Raw genomic sequence first — 12,213 nt, forward strand, 5'->3', positions numbered from 1 at the left:
GGAAATTCTAACTTCAGCTGCTAGGAGATTCCACTGCTGCAGTCGAGAGCCTAAGAGCTCTGCCTTATTCTGGGTCATTAGTCACCGAAGGTCCAGGACTGCAATCATCAATTTCTTCCTCTTCCTCATCTGATTCAAGTGAAAATCAACTTAATACAGAAATGTGAAAACTTAATACAAAATATTATCAAATTCAGTATACGGATTAAATACTGTCTGACGTATAAAGAGTTTGATGTAATGAACAAATATTTATTCTTAGAGTAGATAAAATATAAATCCATATAAATTAATGTGCGTGAGTGTGGTTTACGATGTGCCTGAATGTGCGTGTTTGTACTCGTACTGACACAGCACTGTATCTATAAAAGTAGAGCTAATAATCAATTTTAAACATCATTTTCATTATCAGTGGTGCCGAATTAGTCAAATTATACTACATTTGCTTCAGAAGCATTTTGGCTGTTGACCAGTGTTATTAAAGGGACTTTCCTCAGTTTGCTGCATTGTAAGATGTTTTCGACTAATAAAATATTTCTACGATTAAACTGACATATTAAATATATTTTCTTGTTTAGAATATCAGTGTCTGTATATTCAATATGTTTCTGGCGTCTTAATATTTGTAAGAAGCCCAAACTGGATTTGGTCTTCAAATAATTTCGTACGTACGAAAAATTATATTTTAGGAAATAAAATGAAATTTAACCTAGTACAAATATTAGAACGATCAGAAACACGTTTAATATACAGCCTCTAATATTTTATGCAAAAAAATATACTTGATATGTAATTACAATCGTTGAAAAGTCTCTGTTAGTTGCTAACATCTTAAAAATTGCAGCAAACTCAGGAATGTTCCTTTAAAGGTTACACATTGACCAAATTGACTGTGTCAGAGTTTGTATTCACAACGAGCGTGTTTGAACCTTAATCGAATGCAGTAGGGGAGGTTGTGTTGTGTGTGTATGTGTGTGTGGGGACCTTGCCCAGTGGCAAAGCGCTCGCTTGGTGTGCGGTCGGTGTAGAATCGATCTCCGTCGGAGGGATCATTAACCAATTTCTCGTTTGAGCCAGTGCATCACGACTGGTATATCATTGGGCTATTTCTCGTTCCAGCCTGCGCTCCATGACTGGTATATCAAAAGCCGTGGTATGTACTACCCTGTATGTGGGATCATGCATATTAAAGATCCGTGACTGCATTAGAAAAAGTTTAGCGGGTCTTCTCTTATGACTACGAGTCATATTACCAAATGTTTGACATCCACTAGCCGATGATTAAAAAATCAATGTACTCCAGTGGTGAAGTGAAACAAAACAAACTTTAACTTTTGTTATGGAGTCGAGTTGTAATCTAATGTTTAAGGTATTTCGTCACAGACTCTAGTTTTATTCTGTTGTAGCTTTATCCAGACGTGTTACCGGTTTGTAAATTAACTAAACTTAGTGTCCATTTTCACGGGCTGAACTAGTGTCTGCGACTTTAAGAGGAGTTAAGACTCTGGTTCCCTATCACTTCACTGAGACTAGTAAATAGAGAGTAATTTTCAGTACGTAAATTGATTTTGAAAAAAGAACTACAATGTACATTTGTTTTAATATGAATGTTCATTGCGTTAATATCTTGAATGGTTCCACATAATCTTAGTTAGGAGAGCATCAGTCACATGTGTGTATGTATTTGTGTATATTAATCTAGGGGCGGGAAGTAGCTCAATGGTAAAGCGTCCATTTGATGCGCGGTCGGTCTAGGATCGATCCCCGTCGGTGGGCCCATTGGGCTATTTCTCGTCCCGACCAGTGCATCACGACTGGTATCTCAAAGGTCGTGGTATGTGCTACCCTGTCTGTGGGATGGTGCATATAAAAGATCCCTTGCTACTCTCTAAGACTCTATGTCAAAATGACCAAATGTTTGATATCCAAGAGCCGATGATTAATACACCAATGTGTTCTAGTGGTGTCGTTAAACAAAACAAACTTTAATATTTATATATGTACGTGTCTATTATGCAGGGTTCGAACTTAACGGTGGCACCGACAGCGACTGTAGCTGCGCTGTGAAACAAATTATTGTCGTAGGTCAGGTATATTATCCATGACAGTTGTTATTTTTTTTTGCCGCTGGATTATTGCCGCCATTTGAAGGGATCTTCTTCTTATCATTCCTTCTTGTAATGATATCACAGGGAGATGTTTGATGCCAGGATGAATCTCACAGTGACACGGAGGGATTCCTGGTCTCCATAAAGTTGAAAGAATAATTTTGTGGCTTTATATCTTGTTTATTTCCTGCAAAACAAGTTACTGATTTAAAATTAAAGTAGGCAGATTCAAAATTTTCATAGGTACATTTTGCCTATGGAAAAAAACTTTTTTAATTGCTATAGGTAACAAATCCTTAACAAAATTTCGAGGGGTCAGATCATACTCCACCGGAGAATACATTTTAAAGGGACATTCCTGAGTTTGCTGCAATTTTTTAAGATGTTACCCACTAAATATATTTGTCTGCATAAAATATTAGTGGCTGTACATTAAACGTGTTTCTGATCGTTCGAATATTTGTACGTTAAATTACATTTTATTTCCTAAAATATTTTTTTCCTACGTACGAAAGACAAAATCCAGTTTAAGCTTCTTACAAATATTAAGACGACCAGAAACACATTGAATATACAGATATTCTAAACAAGAAAATATATTTAAAATGTAAGTTTAATCGTAGAAATATTTTATTAGTCGGAAACATCTTACAATGCAGCAAACTCAGGAATGTCCCTTTAAAAAGAAACATTTTTTGGAGCGGGTGGGGGGAGGCGACCTCCCAAAATCCACCCTCTGTAAAGGCCTATATACATTTGCAATATGACTCACTGACCTCTTTCTAGTCTCGCTCCAACACGATTGTGATTCCAACATAACCTTATACGGTAACGTGATATTTCATTTCAAATAAAAATAACTTACCGACAAGTCCTTAGTATATATTTTTTTATTTTACGCTTGAGTTGTAGGGCATTTCACATTAGTCGATAATTTTAGCAGGTAAGTCCGTCAAAATCCTCTCTAAACTTCGCGAGGTAAATTTAGAATAACCAAATGTTTGAAATGCAAAATTAAAACAAAATAATTTTTTGCCTCATTAGTATGGATTTTCCCGAAAATCATGACAGCACTTACTACGACCACTGATACACCAGTCGTGGAAAACAGACTGGTGCGGGGAAACCCCAATCAGACTGAGCTCACCGAGTGGCTACGGAGCTCACCGAGTGGCCACTTCATGAGCTACTCTTTTCGATTAGCAGCAAGGGATTTTTTTATACGCACCATCCTACAGGCAGGACAACACATACCACGTCTTTTGATGTACCAGTGTCACTAATAGGTGCATACATAGATGTCTATATCAATGTATCTTGATTTTTTTTTAATAACAAATAAAAAAAAAATAATAATAAAAAATAATAATAATAATAATAATAATAACAACATGCACTGAGATGAACATTTATAGATGCAACTATAAACCAAGTTTCAATGATCTAGATTTAAAATCTGTGAGAAATGGAGCCAAACACTAAATTTCAAAGTTGAGCAAAACGCGAGATAACAAAAAAAATGTAAATTCTATAAATAAAAACACAACAAGAGTATAAAGTTTGATGATTTAATACTTGCAATAGTGCAATAAAGGCACTTAATCATCATCCTCGCACAATCAAATGACGTCACTCGCCCTCGCATTAACATGACAATCGCAATTACAGCCTATTAACATTACATATACATTAACATTTACACATTTACATTCTTCCATGCCATATTTAAACTGCACGTCCACAAGACAGTACATACCATACATATATCTCGTCTGATGCAAACTAATACAAACAAAACAATTATGCACATCATAGCACCAGGAGTCGAGTTTGTTCTAATGCGAAATATTTCACAGTGTCCAACTATACAGAGAACAAAATCATTACCATAACATGTTTTTCATATTTTAGTTCATGGATGATCGCATTCGAGCTTTTTTCAAATTCAGAACAGAACACCACTGATTTGGACTGACAGAATGTCAGCACTACTTCTTAATCACAAAACAGTATATTAGTTCTCAAACTATGAAAACATTTAACGCCAATGACCCTAGGTTTCCGAGGTTACGATCAATCTTTTTTCTTTTTAAAATTTTGTTTTTAATGTTGTTTTTGTTTGCTTTTGTTTGTCTGTTTTTTGGGGGGGTTTTGGGGTGGGTTTTTTGTGTGTGTTTTTTGCGTTTTGTTTTGGGGTTAGGTTGTTGTTTTTTGAGGGGGGGGGGGGGGGGTTTGAATAATATTAATTTTAATATTTAAACTGAAAATGTGAATTGGCAGGATTCCAAACCTTGTGCACCGATTTTAATGGCATTTCAGAGTCTGCGATTTTTTTTCTTTTAAATTATTATTTTTTAATTCAGGACCTCAACATATTTCCTTAACCACTCGCCCATAAGAACTTCACATAGATGCTTCTGATTTGCCAAACTTGATAATTTAAGAAAAAAAAGAAGAAAAACCGTTAATAGAAAAAGAAAGCTATAATGGATGAAAATATTTGTACCCCAATAACTAGGGTCACTGGCTTTAATAGTCACATGTGGCCGCATCTGACCCAAGCCTTTTTACCACGAGAAAAGAAAGCCTAGGACCATCGGATTTATTCAAAGTATATTCCAACATATGGATGTCTAATGGTTATTTTCATAGAAGACATTTGCATATATGCCAACTACAAATCTGTTTTTCGGAAAGGACAGTATATTTCGGGTGATGGCAACAGTTACTTCCTCCTGTCCTTTGCCGCTCTACGTACGGCCGTTCCACTGACATGTTCGTACAGGGCCATCACCATTAGCTGATACGTTGTTAATAATACATCCAATCATATCAATGTCTGAATTAGTATACGCGTATGAAGCTTCGACAAGTTGTTTGTAATATACAAAAGACACCTTTGAATGAATAAATTACAAAATGTAAATAATCTTGAAAATGAATGTATCAAATACCTATGTAACACAAGACATCAAATTAAAAAAAACAAAAACATCCAGGATCCAGTGTCGAAGTGATTGCAATTTAGCTGTTCCCATAATAATATAGCTTATTTAAATCTTTGTTCTGCATCAAGTATTGGTATGTCATCAGATATATCATATCATGGATGATGTTAAAAAAAAATTGGAGTGAGAGGGCGCCAATTATGGTTTACCCTTAGAATCCAGATAGCTTCCCTACATCCATACTAATATGAGCGCCAGTAACGATGTTTATGTTTGAATGTGACATTTTGTATACAAAAAGCATGATACACTTGTCGTGAATCTATAAGGAGCACATGAAAATCAGTAATGCGTTCTTTTACAGTGTTAGAACAAGTCATAAACCAAAAAAAAAAAAATGATGAGCATAAGAAGCGGCGAGTGTTCCCGAGCTGTTAGAAACATTGTCATAACACAGCTGATCCTTTTCCATGATACGATGACTTAGAGGTCGTGGTCGTGTTCAGACAAGACAACAAATGACTTTAGTCTACCAGTAATTCTGCCACACATTCTGCTTGAAGCTAATTTTGACAGACATTCCTTGACATTGTATACCAGTTTATCAATCCCTCGGTGATACTTTAACTAGTCCACCATGTAATCTAGCTGGAAGTGTCTTTAATGGATGTGCAGATACATATGTTCGTAATATAAAATTATGTAGACATTTATTTGAAGCCTAGTTCATAATCTGTGAAAACTGATGGTAATTGAAACACAGGTACTTTTATAGTACTGTCTTAAAGTCAGAGACAAAAGACGATCTTGTGCGACAGCTTCTAGTCAAGGACCAGCTGGTCAAATAATAAATATTGAGTATCATCATAAAGAGTTTTCCAGTCACGGGTGAACAGTATCACATGATCGCACAGCTCTTGGCTGCTTCTGTCCTCAGCTGTAACTTGGCCTCGTTTATCCCACTGAAGCGTTTCCGGCGAATAAACGACCTGTGCCGATGGAAATTGGTGGGACTTCCCGTGGGTTCAGAACTGTTCTTGGTACCAGCAGACGACAGCGCAGCCACCTCCATGACGTCATTGACACTCTTCTGGGCAGTTTTTGCCGTCGTTTCCGAGTAGACTAGAGCACCTATGTGTTTGGCAGTTTTCAGACCCTGAAATTACACAGAAAAAAAGTCGAACTGTTAGAAATGACAACTTACAAAGAATATTGGAAGGATACGGTTACGAATTTTAGTGCTTTCACATATTTTTGTCTTAGCTTTATTAGGCACAGGGGCCCGTTCCACTAAGCGATCTTAGCCCTACGATCACCGTAAGCACATAAGTACCTAATGCACTTAAGGTGATCGTAGCGCTACGGTCGCTTCGTGGAACGGGGTCCAGGTCTATAGAAGATGCACCCTCCCCAAACTGTAAAGTGTCCCAAAACTGAAGTATTTAAGGGATGAATAATAATAAAAAATCTTTACTATTATTTACTATTAAATAAGCGTTTCTTGGCAAGACTGCCATATACTAGTATATGATATAAAGCATGTTAATTTAATTTTAAACACTACTAAAATGCATCCCGTCCTCCACCCGTGGATTAGGTTTTGTTTTGGAAGGATTTTGTTTATTTGCCTCATTTATTGTATAATAATCAAAATTCTATTTCTGTTATATCTGTCAATTTTGTCCATAATTTTATAAATCTAAAAGAAATAACTAAACACATTAGAAAATAAACATCACTGTGACATTAAATTAATATGTATCTAAATTCCAAAGCCATTTAAATTAAACATACTACTGGGTCCATGGAAGACATTGTTATTATTGATGTTTATCAATTAAATGTTTTAATACTGTACTAATTATAATAAACCAGTATGTATTAGTCGGTTTTAAATACAACATAACGAAATCGATTCAACGCATACCTGGTCATAAGATACCAAGGGTATTCTGTCTGTTTCTCTGGGAAGTGTTTTAATTTCATTGCGCATGTCCGTCTTGCAGCCAACCAGCATTATGGGTTGTTTAGGACAGTGTTCGCGCACTTCCGGCACCCACTTGGACACGACGTTGTCCATCGACTCGGGGTCCGACACCGAGAAACACACCATGATGAGATCGGCGTCTGTGTAGGAAAGGGGACGAACTCTGTCGTACCCAGCATCACCTGCAAATGAAATGTAAAGACTGAGTTCACGGCATGACAGTAAAACTACATGTACGTATTATTTACAACATATCAAACTCACAATTAAATCGCTCAAGAACCAATCACTGAATATATAACTAGTCTTCTGTCATAAATATCCCGATTATGTCAGAAGCGAGGGCAGGAGGGGGGGGGGGGGGGGGGATAGGAGGTCACTACATCGACTTCTCTCTTAATTACTAATATCAACTGAGACTACTAGCAGGACATTAGATCTCACTAGTTTGGGCACAACAGGGACTCTTTTGTTTTCTGAGCGCAGGAAGAACGTGTTATTTCAATAGTGTCATTAACAGCTGCTGGAGAGTTGTCAATATTCAGAAATGCATTTCAAGTTATTTTAATCTAATTAAACTTAAAATTTCAGTGGTTTTGAGGTGTAATGTTTTGAGGTCAGCATGCTTGGGCACAACATTTATCGCCGTGACTTTAATGCAATCTACCGGCCACGGTGGCGTCGTGGTTAGGCCATCGGTCTACAGGCTGGTAGATACTGGGTTCGGATCCCAGTCGAGGCATGGGGTTTTTAATCCAGATACCGACTCCAAACCCTGAGTGAGTGCTCCGCAAGGCTCAATGGGTAGGTGTAAACCACTTGCACCGACCAGTGATCCATAACTGGTTCAACAAAGGCCATGGTTTGTGCTATCCTGCCTGTGGGAAGCGCAAATAAAAGATCCCTTGCTGCTAATCGGAAAGAGTAGCCTATGTGGCGACAGCGGGTTTCCTCTCAAAATCTGTGTGGTCCTTAACCATATGTCTGACGCCATATTACCGTAAATAAAATGTGTTGAGTGCGTCGTTAAATAAAACATTTCTTTCTTTCTTTCTGTTTTTTTTTATGCAAACTAAAGCCCAAACTAGTAACACAGACATTTCCTTTCGGTTTCCACGCTAATGCTAATGCATAGCTTCTTTATTCTGACTTCAGTGGACGTGGTTTGGGTTTGGAGTTTTCCTTCTCCTAGGAGAGTGTCCTTACTAGGATTCTGAGCCTCTCCAGCCCATTTTTGAGTTTGGAGTTTGCTTCTCCTAGAGAGTCTTTCTTAACTCACGTCCTCTGTCTGTCCGGTCCATATTAGTCTAGTCTGTACCCTTTGACAAGTCCAGCTTGGGTGAACCTACCAGGAGCTGATGCTCCAGCTGGCATAGCTCTCCGAGTCACTGAGACATGCAAGCTACCTCACCACGCCAAAGAATGGACCATGAGATAGAACTTAACTATATATTTTGAGAAAAGCATATGTTGTTCCTTTTATCCTTCTGGTAACTTGATTTTGTTTATCAAGATTAGTGTTTCAAGAAGATATTTCTATGGTATTTCTATACATAAACTCATTATATAACCTATTACAACTTTAGCTACATTTTGCCTTAGCATGGCAGCGGTGTCCTGGACAATCAGCCCAGATGGCTGAGATGTGTGCCCAGGAAAGCGCGCTTGAACCTTATCGTATTTGGATACCAGCACAAAAATAATATTAAATGAATGAATGAATAAATTAATTTAAAAGGACACTTTTTTCTTGTTTAGCGACTCCTCCCCTCCCCTTGGAACCGTCCTGATATTCCAACCATCGCGTGTAAACCGTAATCAACGTCATAGTGGTTATGGCCTATTAAATCTCACACAACGGCTGTGAAAAGTGTAAATAATAGCGCCCTTTCTATTCGACTATGTCAGCAACTTTGTATGAAATGAAAGACGTGAGGTTAAATATTTCCAGCATAATCTTTGTTTAAACATTTGTATTAATTAAACAAATAAAAATTGTAAGCTTTATAGAAATAACTGCAATACACATTTACGCCCAAACAAAGAAACTTAAGCATTCTATTTTAAAGTATGTTCTGTACTTTAGCCGAACGCTTGAAGGTGAAGGCCATGCAAGTGTCAGAAAAGCGGTCCGACAAGCGACTATACAATCAAGTATATCTATATAACGTAGTTATGTAGAGAGTTCGTGGCAATAAAGACCCGTTTGATGTGGTTTGTCGACGCTAAAAGTTTACAACAGGAAATGTGTCGAAACAGGTGTTTCCTGCACGGTCTCCCGACTTCTCTTGGGCTAGGACAAATATTTTAATTATGATCTATGCATGTAATAACTTTCTGTACGAGTGGTGCGCCGACTCGTTAGGCTAGAATCTCTCGTATTTTCATTTATCAAAGGGCATATGACTAACATTAATTTCAGTGGATAATCCAGTTTAAACGTGTTTACACTCCCCCTAAGATTCATGCAAGCCTGTCATGGGCCTGTCATGGGCCACACTTGCAGAAAAGGCATCCAGTTTTCCTTCCATAATCACACGCATACTCCCCCCCCCCCCTCTCTCTCCTCTCTCTCTCTCTCTCTCTCTCTCTCTCTCTCTCTCTCTCTCTCATGTATTTATGGAAAAAAATATTTAAACAAACGAACATTGCTTTGGGAGGTGGGGGGGGGGGGGGGTGCTCGATGCCATCCCCACTTCTTCTAGATTTAAATTATATCAGACAAATAATAGCCGGAATCGTGTTATGTGCTGAGGTGTCTTTTAATCAACATTAATTTTTTCTAGATCAATCTGCTTCCCCAACCCTTACATTCATTTCCCTGGTTCAATCTGCTTCCCCAACCCTTACATTCATTTCCCTGGTTCAATCTGCTTCCCCAACCCTAAAATTCATTTGTCTGGTTCAGTCTGCTTCCCCAATATTTACATTCATTTCCCTGGTTCAGTCTGCTTCCTCAACCCCTTACATTAATTTCCTCGGTTCAATCTGCTTCCCCAACCCTTACATTCATTCCCCTGGTCCAAGATGCTTCCCCAACATTTACATTCATTTCCGTGGTTCAATCTGCTTGCCTAAAGTTCTCTAAACCCTCCAAAATTCCAACCTTTGAACAAAAGGCTTCCAAGATGTGCTAAGTAGCGCGTCTGTGCCGAATCAAGTGTTATTCCTGACCCATCAACGAGATAAGATGACCCGGGATGGGACCTGCAGTTTGAAATGGCATCACCAAGATAGATGTGTTCGTATCTTTCGGATCATCTCTAGAAGACTGGCACAACTACACGCTTATCTAGATCATACCGAAAGCAAATGGTTTATCGTTAAAAACTGACAGGGAGTGCAGATAACGATGTCTGTCCATCCGAAGTAATGGCCACTAACGATACGCTTTTATTCCTATCGAGAGTTGGAATCAATTAAAACACGTCCAGGAGTAGCGCACGTGCGTGCGGTGGAGCTGAGGTTGATTTACGCGATTAAAACTGATCCGTTTTACAGGAGCTGTTTACGCATTTATATACAGAGTTTTTATAGTCATTTTTTTAACAAGTTTCTCTCAACATCTTTCAGCATTTTGTTGTGAATTTTTTTTTCATGGATTATAGATTAGTAACAAAGACAAGAAAAAGAGCGGAAAGGGAAGGTTTAAATCTGAAGACAGGGAGAAGAAAAGAAAGCAAACTTCAAAGTTTGTTTTGTTTAACGACCCCACTGGAGCACATTGATTTATTTTAATTAATCATCTGCTATTGAATGTCAGACATATGGTCATTTTGACACAGTCATAGAGAGGAAACCCACTACAGTTTTCAACTAGTAGCAAGGGATCTTTTATATGCACCATCCCACAGACAGGATAGTATACACCACGGCCTTTGATATACCAGTCGTGAAAAGAATACAAATAAAAGAAAATGAAAAAAGAAAGAAGAAATAAAAGGAAAGGAAAAGACGAGAAAGAGAGAAAAAAAAGAGAAAAAAAAGAAGAGAAAACAAAGCATTTCAAAGCAAAGTGAACTGGAAAATGGATGAAATTTGGGAGGAGAAAGACACGAGAAAGAAAAGAACGGGAACATAACACAAAACGGGAAGGGCAGGATAGGGACTGAAGATGGAGAAGAATGAAGGTTGGGAAGGGAATGCTAAGAAAGAAAGAAATGTTTTATTTAACGACGCACTCAACACATTTTATTTACGGTTATATGGCGTCAGACATATGGTTAAGGACCACGCAGATTTTGAGAGGAAACCCGCTGTCGCCACTTCATGGGCTACTCTTTCCGATTAGCAGCAAGGGATCTTTTATTTGCGCTTCCCACAGACAGGATAGCACAAACCATGGCCTTTGTTGAACCAGTTATGGATCACTGGTCGGTGCAAGTGGTTTGCACCTACCCATTGAGCCTTGCGGAGCACTCACTCAGAGTTTGGAGTCGGTATCTGGATTAGAAATCCCATGCCTCGACTGGGATCCGAACCCAGTACCTACCAGCCTGTAGACCGATGGCCTAACCACGACGCCACCGAGGCCGGTGGAATGCTAAGAGAAAACAAAGGAAAACCCCCACATCAGTTATAGTATTCGATGTCAAATATAACAGAGGAAAATATTTTCCATAAGAAACAAGTTTGAATGCACACTTCTTTGTAAAAATGGCGTCAAATACCATACATGTTAATGTCACATTAAAAACAAATTGTTGGTGAACGTCACAACAGGCCCTGTCGAATAGATGTTACCGTGTATTTTAAAATTAAGACTCACTGCTATAATAAACGTCATATTTGAAAATCAATTACCAACATGGAATAGTGGAGAAAGCAATTCTGTAGTGACGTTGATAATAATGAAACCCGCCCCAATAGTTTCGGAAAATGGACGTTCATTAATCGATTGTCGTTGTGGAGCATACAGTTGGACACCACTAGAGCACAGTGATTTATTAATTATCGGCTACTGGATTGTCAAACATTTGGTAACTCTGACATATAGTGACTGTAGTCTTAGAGGAAACCCGCTATATTGTTCCATTAGTAGCAAGGGATGTTTTATGTTCACCATCCCACAGACAGCATGGCACATGCAACGGCCTTTGATATACCAGTCGTGATGCACTGGCTGGAACGAGAAATAGCCCAATGGGCCCACTGACGGAGATCAATCCGC

The 12,213-nt window shown here is 38.3% G+C and overlaps 1 protein-coding gene across 1 annotated transcript in view; it reads right to left on the reverse strand.

The window, feature by feature from the left end:
• Positions 1–3,662: 3,662 nt before the first annotated feature.
• The window catches only part of LOC121380519 (GTP-binding protein rho5-like), a 42,650-nt gene continuing 34,099 nt past the window's right edge, over positions 3,663–12,213 (reverse strand). The window contains exons 3-4 of the mRNA XM_041509362.1: positions 6,984–7,225; positions 3,663–6,212 (exon numbers count right to left, since the gene is read on the reverse strand). Of these exons, the coding sequence (XP_041365296.1) occupies positions 5,955–6,212; positions 6,984–7,225 (500 nt within the window). The 3' untranslated portion in view covers positions 3,663–5,954. The remainder of the gene's footprint in view (positions 6,213–6,983; positions 7,226–12,213) is intronic.

The sequence above is a fragment of the Gigantopelta aegis genome, chromosome 9 (genome assembly GCF_016097555.1).
Source record: "Gigantopelta aegis isolate Gae_Host chromosome 9, Gae_host_genome, whole genome shotgun sequence".
NCBI classification, from domain to species: domain Eukaryota; kingdom Metazoa; phylum Mollusca; class Gastropoda; order Neomphalida; family Peltospiridae; genus Gigantopelta; species Gigantopelta aegis.